Source organism: Poromitra crassiceps, assembly GCF_964638095.1.
Source record: "Poromitra crassiceps genome assembly, chromosome: 5".
Lineage (NCBI taxonomy): Eukaryota > Metazoa > Chordata > Actinopteri > Beryciformes > Melamphaidae > Poromitra > Poromitra crassiceps.
Window position 1 is genome coordinate 60,920,824 of NC_139642.1, and position 19,564 is coordinate 60,940,387.

Genomic DNA, 19,564 nt, shown 5'->3' on the forward strand with positions numbered 1-19,564 from the left:
GTGTATTCGACCCAAATACTATATTACTTATAGTTTTAAAGCACTATTACACCAAAATACTATAGTACTTATAGTTTTAAAGGTGTATTCCACCCAAATACTATAGTACTTAGTTTTAACGGTGTATTACACCCAAATACTATAGTACTTATAGTTTTAAAGGTGTATTACATCCAAATACTACTTTATGTCTATAACTTGTGTTTTACAGGTGTACTACACCCAAATACTACTTTATGGCAGTGGCACAGTGGCAGCTGCCACTGTTTGTGTTCACTCACCTGAGCTTATTTTGACCCTTCAAGTCTGAACTGTGTCAGCAGCAGCTGTGTGAATTACACATGTAGTGTTTTATTGACTTGCATTACAGCTAAATGTCATGTTTACATGTGAGAAGTTGTGTAATGTATTATAAATAAACTGAAATAATAAAGCTTCCTAAGAAAGTGCAGGTTTCCCTTTTAGTAACACAGTGTACACAACCTGCTCAAGAACAAACAGAATACAGACACGGTTGGAGACGACCTGGTGAACATGGTGGAGCATTTAACAGTTAAAGAAACACATATTTCCCTCTGGAGTTGGTGGACACAAATGAAACAGAGCTAAAAATAAAAAATAAAGACTGAATATTGGACTAACATTCATCAGGTGACACAAACACCACTGAAACTGGTCAAACAAAAAAAGGAAGAGGAGGAGGCTGAGCAGCAGGGGCAGACACACACACACACACACACACGCACGCACACACACACACACACACACACACACACACACACACACATTAGCCATGTGCTTTTTACAATGTAAATTCCCTTGAATGTTGTTGCAATACAACATTAGATCCAACAGATGTAGCAGGGACAGATTTGTCATGATAAAGCTTGCATTATGATTTCTATCACCCATCATTTATTGTAATTTTTGGAATATTATATTGGTATAAAGTACTTGATGTCTTGGTCGATGTGATAATCAGTAGCTCAGCATCTCGTTTTTTTTCTTCTTTTTTTTGCAACCTTTTTCTACAGTAAAATGTTTGATGCAATACTTTAGTGTAAAAGCAGTCTGGGTAATATAACAAATTATGGTCACCAGCAAAGATGCAGGTGAAGAAAGTGTGGAAAGAGAATTAATTGCAAGCAACACCAACTTTTTATCATCTGTTTCGACAAATTTCAAAATCATGGACCAATTATTCACACTGAGATGAGATATTCACCTATAACAGTCCTTTTATGAACCATTTCTTTCCAGTCATGTTTACACATCTGAAACAGAAGATGATCTAAGCAACCATGATTTGTAATCACCGAACTGCCACAATAACTGCCACTGACCTGCAGGGGCGCTGTTTTCCAACCTGCCGCGGCAGGTCTGACCTGCCGAGGCGGTTTCGACCATCGAGATAAATAGGTTCCGACAGATTCAGAGATCATCTTGTGCATCTGCAGCCTCTTGGATCGTCAAGGTTGAACCACACAAGTCCCTCCCCCTGAAGAATGAGCTGCAAAAATGAACACATTAGGAAGGCAAGCTCATTTACAGTATAGGCTATACAGCCCATTACATATGAAATAGGACTTCAAGCCACAGCGAACGGGACCAGGGACACTACGTTAGAGATGTGGAGGGATAAAATAACAATAATAATTTATTATTTTTTGTTTTTGTTTTAGTTTTTCTTTCTCTGTTCTGTTTTGTGGGGATCTGGGACCGAGATTTGGAGGTGAGGGAAGGGAAGAAAAATATGTTATATATGAAAATGTCATGATTGTTTTGAATTAAAAAACAATTGATCAAAAAATTGATCAAGAAATAGGACTTCAAGGTGTTTCTCAAACTTTTTCCACAACACCCCCCACCTCCACCCCCATCAAAGAGTGAGTGGGCTGTAAATCAGCTGTGGCCTACTCTCCTCCTCCTGCTGATTTTGAGTGATTATTGTGAATGTTCTGATTAATAAATGTAAATAAATTATTCTTTATTTATGATGATAGTTTAGTTTAGTTGTAACAGTGTGGGTTAGATGTGTTTTTTCTCCCCACACCACACACACACGAGCCTCTCTGTGTTCACAGACCCACTGGTTTACGCAAATAATAATCCTGTGAAGCTGTCGGAGAGTAACGAGTAACGACACCATTTACATTTCAGTAATTGTAATTGTGTTATTGAATTTGAAAAGGTAATTAGAACACTACTCGTTACCACAAAACGTAGTGGATTAGTCCCAACACTTGTTAGTAGGCTAACACACAAAACAAAGTTGCCGACGTTATATATTTCACCCTACTGTAAACTCATTCTCCTGTTCGGACCCGCAGCTCCTGTCTTTGGCCGCTGCAGCAACAGCTTCCTCTCCCTCCAGACGTCGCAATTCCTCCTCACTGTAGGCTATGGGCTCAAGTGGCCACATAGATCTGAATCCACCAGTAGCCTACACTGTTAAAATCATCTTCGTCCATAACCATTTCATCAGGAATGTTGCCTTTTTGCTATATGGTAAAACAAACTGTGATAGTTTTTAGCGTGTGTAAACAAGATGGATGGCAGTCTGTTTTGGTCAGGGCTCTCAGGTGGAGGTTGGCCACCTCTTAAATGAGGAATTACAATCTGTAGGACAGGGCAATATTTAAAACTATAAGTAATATAGTATTTTGGGTGTAATACACCTTTAAAACTATAAGTACTGTAGTATTTGGGTGTAATACACCTTTAAAACTATAAGTACTGTAGTATTCGGGTGTAATACACCTTTAAAACTGTAAGTAATATAGTATTTTGGGTGTAATACACCTTTAAAACGTTAGGGTTGTGCTACAACCCGGGTTTTACGAGTGAGAACGAGAGCTCTCACTAGTGCCTAGTTCGCTGCGTACGCAGCACTATGGAAGACTGTCATTTTTGCTCCAAAAATTACTTTACATTAACTCATTGAGTGCCAGCCACTTTTGGAGAACGGACGCTCCCAGTGCCAGAGTTTCAGAGCGTTTTCAGTGATTTCTCGAGGCCCACAGAATATTGTGTGATATTACTATGTAAACACCGAACACGCAAAAAGAACAAGGAGACTCTATTGTATCATCAGCAAAAAAAAGTTTATTGATACCATTTTCCGTTCTTTAGTTATCAGCCGGAGAAGATAGGTCAAAAACAGCAAAAATATGCTTTTCTATCAGGAAGCTGAGATATTCAGCCTTTTGTGAAATGCATTATTTCAAGCACATTCACTCACTCTAGCTAATATTTTTTTGATGATGTGACCTGGTTTAGTTCTGTGGTGCATGCGTGCCCCACCCCCCTGTCCCCCCCTCTCCCCGCCTCTCCCCGAGTCAGCTGTAAACTCCTCCCCACACGCACAAAGTCTATTCGGAGCCTCTGTGCGCGGCTCCTGGCAGCTCACAGCAGCAATGAGGAAATGCCCAACGCGACTGCAGGTAAGGGTTGGCCCTTCGGCGTTGGGTGCTGCCTTTCTGGTGTGTTGAGAAACTAAATGCAGACAGACAGACAGGCAGAGGAGCTGCAGTTGTGTGCGCGGATTGATTGCTGTTGGCAAGCAGCCCAGAGCCATCATGTAGATGGCTCTGGGCTGCTTGCCAACAGCAATCAATCCGCGCAGCATGAGCGCGGTTTGTCTTTGATCACGGCTTTGTCAGGCTGTATTTCTGTCATCTGGAGAGCACTGTCGCCACCTAAGGGTTCTGTAAAATAGGTTATAGACCTCCAATAGCTACTATAGTTGTACAGGAGCTGCGGAAGGCTTTGATCGACGTCCCACCGTCAAAAAACGCATTGGACGTCGAAGGACGTCCGTGGCACTCTACGTCACTATTTAATTGGACGTCGAAGGACGTCCATGGCACTCAATGAGTTAAAACCGACCACGCCCCCTTAGGTGACATGGTGCCCCCCCCGGGGCTGACTTGGCCACCCGCCTCACCCACGTGACGTCCTGTCAGCCCAGGGGTCCGCCACTCATTTCTTCCAGCCAGCTGAGATCCGACACACCCAGAGACGCATCGACGCAGCAAGGCTGGGTAGTGAGAGCTCTCGTTCTCACTCGTAAAACCCGGGTTGTAGCACAACCCTAACGTTTTACTTCGTTTCGAACTCAAGCTCTCACTAGTGCCTCAATTCAACCGACCTTGCTGCCGGGAGCACCCACAGGGCGACCCGAAAGGCACCGGTGAACCACGGCCATATGGCAACGTTTATGCCTAACCGATTGACATATTAGAGTGGCAACGATACTACTTTCTTGCCACCGACAGCACCGCGTGCGCGAACTGCGAACCGGACACGTCGAGACTGTAGTACCTGACAAAAGTGTGATGAGAGGACCATGAGGCCGCGGCACACATGTCCTCCACCGACACACCACGCAACAACGCAGAGGATGTAGCAACACCTCGCGTAGAATGCGCCTTGATACCCTCCGGGGGAACCTTGCCCACGGCAGAGTATGCAAACGCGATCGCCTCCACTATCCAGTGTGATAAGCGATCCTTGGAAAGGGGTCCGCCCTGGGCCCTTTGCCCAAAGCAGACCAACAGCTGGTCTGTAATGCGTAATGAACGCATCCTGGCCACATAGGCCGAGAGCGCCCTTACGGGGCACAGCATGTGCAAACGTCTCTCCTCACCCGAACTGAACGGCGGGGGACAGAATGCCGATAAGTCTATGACCATAGACCTATAGCTGGCATTAATATTCTTGGGTTGGTAAGCCGGGTTAGGTCGCAACGTAACCCTGCGCCCATCGTCCCCAAAAACCATACAGGCCTGCTGCACCGAGAGGGCAATCAGGTCACCGACTCTCTTTCCTGACACTAAGGCCAGCAGCAGCGCGGTCTTTAAGGACAGAACCTTTAAATCGGCGGAGTCCAAGGGCTCAAACGGATGACCTGTTAGCCTGTCCATCACCGTAACCAGGTCCCATTTGGGAAAAACGCACCGCAACGGCGGGCGCAGTTTGCGCGCCCCCTTCATGAAGCGCGAGACCAAAGGGCACACCCCCACGGGGCTCCCTTCAATCCCCATGTGGCAAGCCGAAATCGCGGCTACGTACACCTTAAGCGACTGCGGGGACTGGCCCGCGTCAAGCAAGCTTTGAAGGAAACAGAGAACTGGGCGCACGCTGCAGTTCACTGGATCCACACCCTTACTTGTGCACCACCGTGAAAAAACCCGCCACTTGTACGCGTACTGAGTGCGGGTCGAAGCAGCCCTAGCACTCTGAATAGTGCGCACCACATTATCGGGCAAGCCCTGTGCTAGCAACTGGTCCCGTTCAGGAGCCAGACTGCTAGCTTCCACCTGCCTGGGGAGGGGTGGAACACCTCCCCCTCCACCTGGGATAGGAGATCGGCCCGCACCGGCAATGCCCAAGGCGGGCCCTGCGCCAGGGAGACCAGGTCCGCAAACCATGTCTGCCTGGGCCAGAACGGAGCCACTAGAACGAGCCGGAGACGCTGTTCCTTCACCCTGTCCAACACCTGACGGATCAGGGGGATCGGTGGAAACGCATAGAGCCCCTCCCGTGGCCACGCGTTCGCCAACGCGTCGTGTCCCAACGGGGGACTGTCCTCCTGGATCGAGAACCACAATGGGCAGTGCGTCGCGTGCCGCGATGCGAAGAGATCGACGCGGGCACGACCGAACCTGGCCCAAATCTGTTCCACCACCTGAGGGTGGAGGCACCACTCCGTATGACGGGGGTAGCCTCGAGACAGCAGGTCGGCGCCGCAATTCAGCCGTCCCATCAGATAGACCGCCGACACTGACAGGAGGCGGGGATACGCCCACAGGTGAATCTCCGCCGCTAACCGGTACAAAGTCTTCGACCGCACACCGCCCTGTTTGTTCAGGTGGGCGATCGCCGCCGTATTGTCCGAGCGAATCAGCACATGGCGTCCATGTATGACTCGCTGGAAGTGAAGCAGAGCGAGGCGAATCGCCTCCAGCTCCAAGACGTTTATGTTGCGACACTCCTGAGCCTCCCACCGGCCGTTCGCCAACAGGAGCCCGCACACCGCACCCCAACCCCAGAGGGAGGCGTCGGTGCGAATCACTAACTTGAGCGGGACCGGGCCCAATCGAGTGCCCCTCGATAGGTAACGGGGGTCCGCCCATATGGCCAACGCCTGGCGGCCCTGGCCTGTCAGAGGCACCCTGCGATGACGGTCCCTGGCGGATCCAAGCGCAACCCGAGGAACCAGATCTGGAACGGACGCATGTGTAGCCTCCCCAGAGGGAGCACATGCAGTGCCGAGGCCATCAGGCCCAACATGACACCGAGGAGCATAGACTTAATGTCCTCGCTGTCCGCACCATGCGAGCCTGTCGCTCCCGTGAAAGGCGGGCTCGCATGGCCCGGGAGTTTAGCTCGAGCCCCAGGAAGATCGCCGTCTGCTCTGGGGCGAGGCAGCTCTTTTTCCAGTTCACCAGGAACCCTAAGGTTTGTAGGTGATCGGTCACCACCTTGGTATGTTTCATGGCACCAACCCTCGAGCCGGCCACAATAAGAGCGTCGTCGAGATAAAGGAAGATGCGAACCCCCCTCGCGCGGAGGGGGGCCAAGGCCGTCTCCACGCAAGCCGTGAAGGTTCGCGGGCTCAAAGACATGCCGAAAGGCAAGACACAGAACTCGTAAGCCTTCCCCAGGAAGGAGAACCTCAGGTATTTCCTGTGCCTCTTGACCACGTGGACATGGAAGAACGCATCTTTCAGGTCCACGGAAGTAAAGAAATCCCCCTGTCTCAACGCGTTGAAGAGGTGGGGAAAAGAGAGCATTCGGAACGGGAACTTCCTCAGCGTCTTGTTGAGGCGCCGGAGGTCCAAAATTGGACGCATGGAGCCGTCCTTTTTGGGCACGACGAAGTACCTGTGGTAGAAACCCGAGCGCACCTCTGCCTTGGGAACCGAGCGGATCGCCCCCTTGGCGAGGAGCGAAATGACCTCCTTGTGGAGTATGTCCATGGACTCCCCTTCCACGGCCGTATCGTGGGTCCCGTCGAACCTGGGTGGCAAATTGCAGGGCGTAACCCTTCCGAAGGGTGCGCCGCAGCCACGGGGACGGGGAACACAGACGCTCCCAGGCCTCGAGCCTGTCTGGCAGAGATGGTCTGAGTATATTGTTGGGCACCGGGTCCCCCGGTGCTTTGGTTGGGGAAGAAAAAGGGGGAGGCGGGACAAAAGAGGCTAAGCCCCCCTGCCGGTTTCTTACGCGGGCTCCGCCTACTGACGTGCCCTGTGAGCGTGTTGAACCGGCGAAACCCCCCAGCCGTGCAGCTTTCGCCGGCTGGGGGGAGCAAGGAGGCAAGACTCTCTTTCGACCGCCGGATGCGGACTCGTCCGCTCGTGCAGTCCCCAGGAGAGCTCCTGAAAACGATGGGCCCATGGCACCATCGATGGTGGGCTTGTCCCGGGGGCCTCTTGACGGCGGATAAGCGATCCTGGGAGAGCTCCCGACCGAACTCGGGCGCTGGGCACCGAGGACGGTGGGCTTGTCCCTAAAGCTACAAGCTGAAGGCTGGCCCTGAAGCCAAGCCCCGGCGAGCTGTCGTCCCCGCCGGGCGCACCGCACCGGCGAGTGACGGGTTGGGTAGGCCCCTGCTGAGTCCCGAACCGAAGTTGAGCGCTGAGCTCCAACGACGGTGGGCTCATAGCCCCCCCCCTTCCCCAGGGAGGTGACTAAGTACGGGGCTGGTTACCCGCTCCCCGCGCACCCCCTCGTTTTGGGGGGCGGGGGCCGCGTACCCTGGCCTGCCGTGGGACCCATGCTGGGCCCACCGCGGCTGGGTGGGGCGCATCCATTGGGGGCACCCTAGTCTGTGAGACTCGTACCCGCTGGCGTGGGGCAGTCCGCGGCGGCGGAGGCCCCGGAGCACGACTCTGCGCGCGCGCTTGGACCTGGAACTGGCGGTCCTCCCCTTTCGCTCGCTTGGGCATGAGGGTGCTGAGTCCCTCTGACGCGTCTCCAACCGCTGGGCCAAGTCTTCCACGGAAGGGCCGAACAGGCCCTCCGGGGAGATCTGAGCCCCCAGCAGCCTCCTCTTATCCTGCTCAAGGAGCTGGGTAAGATTTAGCCACAGGTGGCGGTGGGTGAGAACGGAGAAGGCCATGACCTTCCCACTGTTCTGCGCCAGGCAGTCTATCATACGCAAGGCGTAATCCGTGGCCATCCTGAGCTCTGTAAACAGCTCGGGGGCGGGGTCACCCTGCATCTCCCGCAGGAGCACCACCTGGTAGCCCTGCAAGATGGCCAGGTTGTTGGTCATGGCGACGGACTGCCCCGCCGCCAAGTACGCCTTTTCGGCCAACTTGGCTGTAAGTTGGCATGCCTTAGAGGGCAACGTGGGCCTCACGAGGTTAGGGGCCAGGTGTCTGGCCACCATATCCTCGAGGGGAGGCATCGCGGCTAACGCGAGCTTATCCGCCCCTTCTAAGGCCGACCACGGAGCCATGCCCGCGCAGAGCGGCTTGGCCTCCTGAGGCTTTTCCCATTCTGACTGTACCGCGCGAACCACGTCTATACAGACGGGCAGCAGGGGCTTCGGGCGGGGTGCCTGTGGTGCCTGGCGTGGCTGGAAATAGCACCCCAGCAACACTGATTCGGGGGGCGGAGGTGGTTCGGCTCGAGCGATGCCGAGCTTCGCTGCGGCCCTAGACATCACCCCCAGAAATTGCTTCTGATAGGGCTCGTTGAAGCTAGCCTCCGAACGGGTCCCTACCAGAGAGGTGACAGCGGTAGCGCGGTCCCATTCCTCTCCGCCTGACAACTCCCCCTGGGGGGCGTCCTGGGGGGGAATAATGATGGGTTCGTAGGGGAAGAGCCCCCCCTGTTGTATCACAGGGTCGATGGGCTCATCCCCCCAGTTTAGGATCTGCTGCTCAGGTAGGACCGGGGAGCCCTGCTCGTCAGGCAACTCCTCTTCCACCAAGTGGTCAGACCCACCGCATGCGCCTCCCTCGGGAGGTGCATGGCTAAGCCGCGGGCCCACCTGGACAAAGCGCAAGGCTCTTTCGCGTAGCACGGCCAGGGTGAAGCCTTCGCAGGCCTGGCAGAAATCGGACTTTAGCAGGGCGTCAGTAGCATGGTTATGCCCGAGGCAAAACACACACTCCCTGTGGCGGTCCTGACTCGCCAACGTAGCCTCACAGCTAACACAGCTCTTGGCTGTCCCCCCCTGTCTCATGGCTGTCGCCGGGTTCATTGTGCGAGTTATGCAAAGCTAACCCGCCAACAAGCCCCGCCGACTGTACCAGAATTAGCGGGAGTTAACCGTGTAAGCTGACTAACGGTAGCTTGCAACGGTGAAGAAAGCTGGAGTGCTACAAGCTAGCTGCTAGCTGCACTGAGTCAACTAGCTAACTATCTATCTATCGTTACGCCAGCCGGAGTAACGCACGCGCTCTAACACTAGTAGCCGGCGCCTAAGTACCTAGCACACGGAAGCCAACCGCACGGGTGCAAAGCTAGCTATCTGTGACAACTGGGCTAATTAGCCTATTGTTCTAGTGCTAACGGTACAAGCTATTTTGCACGTATGCAACCTAGCCTACAAGTTTTGAGTGCAGACCTGAGTCGGCGCTCAAGCCTATCAACAACGTTACCCCAGCCGGGGAAAACGTTTACATGAGCTGCACGGCGGCAGCTAATACAACAGTTAACTGTGAAAAGACACCCTTAGCTTTGGATGGCTTGATCCGGCGCCGCTGGTGAAGAGTACAGGATCGGGTCCCCGAAGCCTGATTTATCCCGTCCACGCAAACCTCTTGAGGTGGGCAAATCAGCCGGAACGAGCCTAGTATCCAAGCTATGTAAAAGAGCGCTAACTCAGAGCTAACCGCGGAGCTATGAAAACGACGTCCTCACACTGGCTGGAAGAAACGAAGAGTGGCGGACCCCTGGGCTGACAGGACGTGACGTAGTCACGTGGGTGAGGCGGGTAGCCAAGTCAGCCCCGGGGGGGCACCACATCACCTAAGGGGGCGTGGTCGGTTTTAATGTAAATTAGTTTTTGGAGCAAAAATGACAGTCTTCCATAGTGCTGCGTACGCAGCGAACTAGGCACTAGTGAGAGCTTGAGTTCGAAACGAAGTAAAACTATAAGTACTGTAGTATTCGGGTGTAATACACCTTTAAAACTATAAGTACTGTAGTATTCGGGTGTAATACACCTTTAAAACTATAAGTACTGTAGTATCCGGGTGTAATACACCTTTAAAACTGTAAGTAATGTAGTATTTGGGTGTAATACACCTTTAAAACTATAAGTACTGTAGTATTTGGGTGTAATACACCTTTAAAACTATTAGTACTGTAGTATTTGGGTGTAAGAGTCCTTTAAAATTATAAGTAATATAGTATTTTTGGGTGTAATACACCTTTAAAACTATAAGTAAGCAACTGCTGCCAGTAGTTGAAACTGGCCACGGGAAACAGCGCCCCTACAGGTACTGGCAGCAACTCCTGCCAGTATCTGCTGCCAGTAGTTCAAACTGGCAGCGGGAAACAGCGCCCCTACAGGTACTGGCAGCAACTCCTGCCAGTATCTGCTGCCACAAAACCTGCCAGAAACAGCGCCCCTACAGGTACTGGCAGCAACTCCTGCCAGTATCTGCTGCCACAAAACCTGCCAGAAACAGCGCCCCTACAGGTACTGGCAGCAACTCCTGCCAGTATCTGCTGCCACAAAACCTGCTAGAAACAGTGCCCCTACAGGTACTGGCAGCAACTCCTGCCAGTATCTGCTGCCAGTAGTTCAAACTGGCAGCAGGAAACAGCGCCCCTACAGGTACTGGCAGCAACTCCTGCCAGTATCTGCTGCCACAAAACCTGCCAGAAACAGCGCCCCTACAGGTACTGGCAGCAACTCCTGCCAATATCTGCTGCCAGTAGTTCAAACTGGCAGCGGGAAACAGCGCCCCTACACAGGGCCGATTTTACCAACGGGCTTACCGGGGCTGAAGCCCCGGGGCCCGGGACATCAAGGGGCCCAAAAAAAAAAAAAAAAAAAAAAAAAAAATTTGCTTGATTGATTTGTGCAATACTTGAATAACCATGTGTGTGTGCACTGTAATAATAACAGCAATAATAAATACTAGATAATAATAATAAAAGTGCTTGTTGTGACATCTCAGTGGCAATGTTTTCTTTCCAATCAGGCTGTTTATGAAAGAACATGATGGCTAAACCTACAGTTTGTGTTTGTAAGTTAGAATGCTGACAGGAGAGCAGGTGGTGACATGAAAGTTAGTGAGAAAAGGAGAAGATACTGAATAATGACATCACAACAGTATAATCCTAATGTTGATTTAAAATGATTTAATATTCCTTTAAATACGGCTAAAAAAGGTAAAAAAAAAACACTCAAATTTTTTCGGCGGCGCCCGTTGCCGACACTCCCTTCCGCTTGAGGGGGGGGGGCCTGCAGAGATGAATAGCCCCAGGGCCCATGAAATGTAAAATCGGCCCTGCCCCTACAGGTACTGGCAGCAACTCCTGCCAGTATCTGCTGCCACAAAACCTGCCAGAAACAGCGCCCCTACAGGTACTGGCAGCAACTCCTGCCAGTATCTGCAGCTACAAAACCTGCCGCTGCCACTAATTGAGCCAGGCCTCTCTCGACAGAGGTTTGGATGAGAGTCTCATTCGTTCCCAACCAGCGGGTGACATCATCCCAAGATGGCCGCGCTGTGAATAAGGTCTATCGGTCCGTGATCGGCGAGCTGTGTGATCAGTGGAAAAGCGACCTGTCAATCACGCCCCAAAACATAGTCTGCAACTACAACATAGTCTGAAACTAGCGATTGAGACCATAAACGCATTAGGAAAGTGTTTACTGAGGCCATACTTGAGGCTTCAAAACAGAAGTCCACAAACGAATGGGTCGCCCCCTGCAGGCAAAGAGGACACTTCCGCATTGGCTTCAATTTTGACAAACAGAGCTACCCCCTTGTATGTAACACATGTATGTGTCATGAATGTTTTACACTTTAGATTAGGGGATGCAGAAAGTGTTTTGTGTGTGTGTGTGTGTGTGTGTGTGTGTGTGTGTGTGTGTGTGTGTGTGTGTGTGTGTGTGTGTGTGTGTGTGTGTGTGTGTGTGTGTGTGTGTGTGTGTGTGTGTGTGTGTGTGTGTGTGTGAAGACTTCAGTCTTACATTACATTTGGAATATGGGACATTCCATGACCAGACATATGACCCGCATGATGTGTGGTTCCTTGGTGTTGTTTTTATCTTTGACACAATATTTCAGGATCAAGTTTTTGTTTGTTGGACGGATCTTTTCCAGGTTGGAACTAATATTATTTCTCGGAAAACATTTTGAATTGAAGAGAACTGGGGCATAATAATTCAAACCCCACATCCTTGTTTGGTTGAGGATCATGTTGTGTCTAATTCAGGTCATGTTTGTGCCTCCAATGCTCCACTGTGAGTGAGTGTGTGTCTATATAAAGTTCACCGACACCAAGCTAGTTTTTTTTTTTTAATAATAATGTTTATTAAATTTTTCCCTGTACAATTATCAACTGTTATTGCAAGTATTACAATATAGGTTTTGTACAATAAACACAACAAAACAAATACAACCCTCCCACACACACAAACCCCCACTCTCTCTCCCTCTCGCTCTCAACATCTATCGACCAGTGGTACCTAATAAAGTAAAGACAATTTTGAACAAAAAACAAACATTAAAACAACATTTTCAGAAGAAACCTGGAATCTACCACATACTGTAAGTGTTCAAGATCCCTGTCCTGAGTCCGCCTCCTGTATGAGCTCCCCTATATCTGCACTTGTGATGAAATCATTAAATGGATTCCATATCCGCTCATACACTTCCAATTTGTTTTTCAAGGTGTATGTTATTCTTTCCATTGTCATACATTGTTCCATGTTCCTGATCCAGACCCCAATTGAAGGTACATCAGTTTTCTTCCAATTAAGAGCGATCATACGTTTTGCCTGCAGTATAGCAAAGTCAATAGATTTATATTCTTTGGTTGTCAAATTGAGACCTATTGGGTATAGGTGAAGTAATATCATTTTAGAGTCTAATTGAATATTCACAGACAAAATGGTCACCACATCACCGTCCAAGAACAGGATGTGCCACGCCGGCACAAAGGCCTAAAGCAGGGTTCTCAACCGTTTTGAGCCGCGACCTCCAAAAAACTTTAGGCGGGCGGAACCCCACTTCCCACATGTGTGTCCACGTGTGTTGGCCTGGCCTGCATGGTATCTAATGCCCGGCCTGAATTAGGGTCCCAGTCCGCCCCTGACAGATCATGTATGACAGATCATGTCGTAGATAATTCTATATGATATACTATATAATATGTCGAAATAACAGGACTGTGAAGATATGAATCTGTTTAATTATAACCACACATGAGCATTTATAGTCAGCTTTGCACGCAAAGCCCAAGTTCTCACAATGAGAGGAAACCACACCACCTAGCTAATCGTCCCTCGGGGAATTTGTTGTTGACCACTTTTACCTAGAAACGCTTTCACCTTATTCCATGCGTGAGTCAATCAAAAAATCCCTTACAATCACTATGTGGCTGGCTGGCCACTCCCTAATGCTGTGTTTGTTGGGCAGTCACTTGGGAGAGGAGGAGGGTTGTGGTGTGATATATATATCATGCAACATTTTCCTTTCCCCTCATTCTTCATCTATCAGAGAACAACAGCACAGTGAGAAGAACTGGTCTTTTTGTCAGTCTATTACATTTGTCCAGGTAAGTCACAGATTACACCTGAACTAAATTAATGAAATTGTTTTTGACAGTCTTGCACAAGAGTGTGGACATTTTTCATTTTATTGAACAAATGTTTGTTATGTTGAAACATCTACAGCTGGGGTCAGAATAGCCCCATTTGTTCCCTCGTGGCTCTGGGACTCAGTTACAGAAGGTGCAGGTCGCTCAGGGCCCTGGCAATGGACGAGGGAAGAAATGGGGCTGGGGTCAGAATGTTCTAACACATTTTTTGGTCTCCTCAGTCATCATGGCAATTTGGATGATTGTAGTTATCCTTCCCCTGGCCGTTCACCATGTGTCAGGTATGGCATTCACCTACAGCTCTTCATCTAGCTCTACTAACTTCCTTGATACTGTCTGCTCCCCTGTCTGTAATCACTCAAATTATGTATATGATACAAATATGCATGATAAAAGCAGCCTACCTTTAAGAACTGAACTGACAAACTCTACTGTAGTAGCTATGTGGGCAGGATGGTGATGCTACAATACCATGAATCAGAATCTGACATTTTCGATGCAGGTGCTGCGCCCAGAAGCTGCAAAGAACTCAAAGATGAATTCAGTGTTGTCACAGGTGAAGTGATGCACACAAACTCACTCATCTCATGTTGCATTGTTGTTATTTAGGTGATCCTGATGATCCAATCAGTTGCTACCAGACTTGTCATGTCACAAAATACTACACACTCCTCTGTCCTTTTTTAGATGGGTTGTACCACCTGATCACTGCTGAAGGCATGATCTACGTGACGTTCTGTGACATGACCACTGCAGGCGGTGGCTGGACGCTGGTGGCGAGCGTACACGAGAACTCCATGAGTGGCAAATGTACAGCAGGTGATCGCTGGTCCAGCCAGCAGGGGGACAACGTTAATCTTCCAGATGGAGATGGGAACTGGGCCAACAAAAACATCTTTGGAAAGCCAGAAGGTGCCACCTCTGATGACTACAAGGTACAGTAGATGCTTCCTGACTCATAACGCATGACTGACTAACATAACTCGTGAGGAAAACGCTTTTTAAGTGCAGTTGAAACGTACACAGGGATGGATGGTTGCTTCACAGAGATGGTTGCTTCACTTGCTAAATGTCTTTTCCAGAATCCTGGTTACTATGACATAGCAGCAGAAGATATGTCCGTGTGGCATGTTCCCAACAGCAGCCCATGGGATAACTGGAGAAGCAGAGCCATCTTACGATACCATACCCTCAGTGGCTTCTTACCCACATATGGAGGGAACCTCTTCACACTCTTTTCAGTAAGATTATACCTTCTCCACTTAACATAACTTTAGATGAACTGTTAAGTGGCCTGCAAGCCTAGAGGGTTAGAATCCTTATTTCATGAACACATTTGAGCAGGCCTGCCTGGAGCCAGTACTATACAAGCTTTGTTTTTACAGTGTGGCCACTAGGGGCCGAGGTGTCTAAGAGGGTCTGTCCCTGTGTGCCCCACAAAAGAAAGTGGCCAGGTCGCCAATCTTCTTCTTCTAATGGCTTTCCGGCAGACTGGATGCCGTGCGGCACATTGCTGCCTCTCACAGGATATTACACAAATTCCAGACTCGGGGGTCCGCCCCCTCCCTCTGGCCCCCTCGCTCTCCTGTTTGCCTGCCGTGTTCCCGGACCTCTTGGCCCTCGTGCCAGCGCACCGACCTCCTCCCCGACACTAAGCAATTGTGATGTCATCTGTGATGATGTCATTGGCCCCTAGTGTCCACGCAGTCAAAACTTGACGCCTTTGAAACCACGCCATTATCAGACTCCGTGGCTTGTTTGAATGATAGTATTTTATAGCTGATTGTCTGTTAATATCAGGGGTGCCCAAATTCTTTCCCATGAAGGGCCAAAACTCAATCTGGGTGGAGGGCCAAGGGCCAAAAATAAACGTTGTGGAATTACATTAAAATGTATTGTGTTTTATAGAAAATTAACATTCTAAATCTAAAATAACATTTCAATATAATAATCTACTTTTTATCTGTTTGGTAATTGTAATAATTTGCAATTAGTTATATATATTTAAAAAAACATCTGCATTTGTGGGGAGCTTAAACATTTAATCAGTAAACACCCAGTTAAAAACAGTTGTATTTTCCACCTTTGTAATCAAGAGAGAAATTTGACTTAATTCACAACTTGAAAAATCCTCAAGGTACTTTGAAAATCAGCTTTATTGTCCATCTTTTGTAAACGATTTGCCATGACAATTTGCAGGGATGCAATCTCAGGAGTGAACACAGTATCATGAAAAAGCTCGTCCACCCTTTGCAATCAGTGCAGATATCTGATAACTTGCCCGAGTTGCATTCTGGATATAAAAAATCTGGGATTTTTTTATTTTATTTTTTATAAAAAAAAAACAAATCCGTGGCGGGCCAAAACAAACAGAGCTGGCAGGCCAAGTTTGGCCCGCGGGCCCCGTAAAAGTGCTACATTTAAAAAGTTAGTGACATTAATCTTAGTTTAATGCTTGGATGTGTGTTTTTATATTGCTCTCATTGATTGACTGATTGCTGTAAGAAAATAGTACTAACTTTTTTTTTCTCCCCCCCCCCCCCAATGTAAAGCGTTACCCAGTGAGATATGATGCAGGGACTTGCCTCACCGACAATGGACCGTCCTTCCCTATCATATATGATCATGGAACTACGGAGACCACAAAGATGTTTTATGGACCTCAAACGAGAGGTAATAGAATTTAAAAAATGATCCTGTAGTATAGAGATAGCCTATGGGGGTGCTCTTGTCCTCAGCTGTGATCTTGGTACAATATTGAGAAAATGCGTACTAATACACAATAGTAATGTGCAGGTTTTTGTGGTCATATGGTGTGCCCCGGGAAAGCTCTTTGCATGTAGCTTCAGGAATCTTTATTGAACATGGCACATACTGTACAGGTCCTAGATTCAATCTGAAAAGTCTTGTTTGTGCTTCACCTACAGGTAGGAATACGCCAGGCTACATCTCCTTCAGAGCTATCAACACTGAGCGTGCTGCCACTGCCATCTGCTCTGGGACAAAACCAACAGGATGCCATATTGAACATGTGAGTCCATTTATCTGACTGCTTTGTTGCCGTAGGTCAGTAATCGCAGATATTGCAAACCAACAAGTGCAAATTTGCAATATCTGTGACCAGATATGCGAATTGCTTGGTGGTGACCTTTTTGTTAGAACAACCAACCGATCGACAGAGCGACCTATAGAGCCCCATGCCTAACCCTAACCCAGTGGTTCTCAAAAATGTTCTGTCATGCCCCACTTTGGAGGAGGAAACATGTTCATGCCCCACCGCCCCAACACAATTGTAACAAAAGGGTTGCGATCATGACCATTCCTTTCTATTTTCTTTCAGTAATGTTGTCCAAATAAAAAAACATAATACATTAAAATAATCAAACAGAAATTGCAATCACTTTGCTAGAACAAAGTTAACCAGATTGCTCCATCAAATTGAATGAAATGTGCAATCACTTATAACGATATGAATAAAGTTCTATCTGTGCAAAAAATAACATATTTGGCAAGAAAAAAATTAATTAAGTCTTATCACTGGCTGCAATGAACCTGTTTTGCACTGCACATATTTCCAGAATAATAACAAAATGAAAAAGGTGGAGCTACTTGGAGTTTTAAGGCAATATTTAATATGAAGTAATATATCTGTGTACAAGCAGTTACAAAACAGAATATATCTTCAATATACTACGGGCAAAGAAAACGCAACGCGTTTCAACCATGCAGGTCTTCCTCAGGCAGTGTTAGCTGGGCGTCGGCCGCCGCACCTGTGTATATAAGGCAAATACGTGGCACAAGTCAGTTGGGATGACGTAGGGTGGGCAGTGCTATGACATCACAATATAGGATGGGCCTTATTAAAGCAACGGGGATAGCAACATCATACACAAGTAATAATAAATAGACAATAAGGGTTGCAGCAGATAGATGTAGAAACAGTCTATAGGCTATAAAGTTATAGGCTAGGGAGGAAAAACAGAGGGGGGACACAGCAGAACACAACATATGGACCCGGGAAACAATATCATAATTAATTACAACACAATTAAATAAATAAAATTAAATAAAGCACATCAGGTCAAGCTCCTTGTTAAGTCCATGCGGGCTGACTGTGTTGATGGTATCAATCCAGCTTCACACTGTAATAGATTTCTGTCCAGATCCCCGCCCCTTGGGTGCGGTTTGACCAAGTCCAGTGCCCAGAAACGGGCACTGGACTATTGTTTATAGTCTATACTATAAACAATAATACTATACTAATACTAATACTAATACTATTGCCTTTTGAGCTGCTTTCGTCCACACTTTTTGTGATTTCCAGAATAATAACAATAAATTGCAACCTGTGCAAAACAAGTTCAAATATTTGGCAATATGAATGAACCATCCAAGGAATGAATGTGAAGTCATTAGAGAAGTGGGGTTAATTTATTGCTCACCGGGAAAGAAGTCAGACGTCAAAACATTGGTTCCGCGCTGCATTTCTGCATTTCCCCCTGCGCCCCCCCTGTTTTGCCACTGCGCCCCACAGGGGGGGGCCTGCCCCACACTTTGAGAAACACTAACCTAACCTCTCCCACCCCCCATGCCTAAACCTAACCTCGCCCAACCCCCATGCCTAAACCTAACCTCTCCCATCCCCCATGCCTAAACCTAACCTCGCCCAACCCTCTCAAAACTCCCACCCCTCTAAAAACTACCATTCAAAAATACATTTCCATTTAACAATTTTACAGCCGAAATTGTGAAATAGAAATGTTTTTGGCTGTGGACAAATGTCAATTTTCTAAGAGACTGTGTTGCAGCCGTCATAGGGCCCTTCAAATGTAAAGAAACCTTTTTCTTTTGTACATCTTAAAGTCATATTCTTGAAGAGAGTAGGACTTCTAGATGGACAATGTGCATCTTTTATAGCCTACTTTATGGCTTTCAAGTACATCTAAAACTAATTAGCTCTTACAAACTGATATTCCTTGTATCAAGCGCTCTGCCAGAGCTAAAAGATACTTTAAAATGTAAAAAAAAAAAAAGCTTGTTTACATTTGAAGGGCCCTAAAAATGAGCTTATATCCATATATAGCAGAACTAATGTAAAACAGAGGAACGTCTTCACAAGTATCACAACACAAGGCTGTCTATGTATTTCTTTTTATAGACATGTATCGGTGGAGGAGGACATTTCCCTGAGGGTGCACCAAGACAATGTGGAGACTTCACGGCCTTTGACTGGAATGGCTATGGCACCAATCATGAGTGGAGTGCATCCAAGGAAATGACTGAGGCTGCTGTGTTGCTCTTCTATCGCTGATGTTCCACCATCCAGCAGAGCAGAGTCGTCCTCAGGCTGAGAGACGCTACCCAGCAAGAGAGAGGAACCCTCCGAGATACCTGAAGGACTTTCATGTTGGATACTAGTGTAGCAAAGTGCCCTTGTGCTATCTTGAAGATGTACTTTGTATTAACTGAATAAGTATAACTGTGCATTACTTCTTTATTAAATCCTTCTATAAGCATCAAGAAGCTCCTTTTTTCTATTTACGGATACTAGTGTAGCTAAATGATAATAATATGAGGATGAATAGAAACAAATCTAAATAAAGTAATTTTCTGTTGAGGATGTTGTTTGTTTAAAAGTTGAAACAAGGTAATAGCGCAAAGGACTATTATATAAAAGTCTGATAATCTAACAAAAGAAATTGAAAGAAAATATAAGTGTTAAAGAAAACAAACATTTTCCTAGAGTTAGCTATTTGGCTGT

At 47.8% G+C, this 19,564-nt stretch overlaps 1 protein-coding gene across 1 annotated transcript; it reads left to right on the forward strand.

Annotated features, from left to right (window-relative positions):
- Positions 1–13,736: 13,736 nt before the first annotated feature.
- LOC310777004 (intelectin-like) lies at positions 13,737–19,307 on the forward strand. The gene is made up of 8 exons (XM_083637238.1): positions 13,737–13,761; positions 14,025–14,084; positions 14,306–14,359; positions 14,491–14,738; positions 14,886–15,044; positions 16,356–16,476; positions 16,731–16,834; positions 18,962–19,307. The coding sequence occupies exons 2-8, from the start codon at positions 14,030–14,032 to the stop codon at positions 19,112–19,114; spliced, it is 894 nt and encodes a 297-aa protein (XP_083493364.1). The 5' UTR covers positions 13,737–13,761; positions 14,025–14,029; the 3' UTR covers positions 19,115–19,307.
- The last annotated feature ends 257 nt before the right edge of the window (positions 19,308–19,564 follow it).

What these genes read in the sequence shown, in the direction of transcription:
- LOC310777004 (XM_083637238.1), top strand. Translation starts at nt 14,030, where the DNA reads ATGGCAATTTGGATGATTGTAGTTATCCTTCCCCTGGCCGTTCACCAT. An exon ending in GGCCGTTCACCATGTGTCAG is followed by an intron (nt 14,085 to 14,305) that starts GTATGGCATTCA and finishes TTTTCGATGCAG; the next exon opens with GTGCTGCGCCCAGAAGCTGC. An exon ending in TTATGGACCTCAAACGAGAG is followed by an intron (nt 16,477 to 16,730) that starts GTAATAGAATTT and finishes CTTCACCTACAG; the next exon opens with GTAGGAATACGCCAGGCTAC.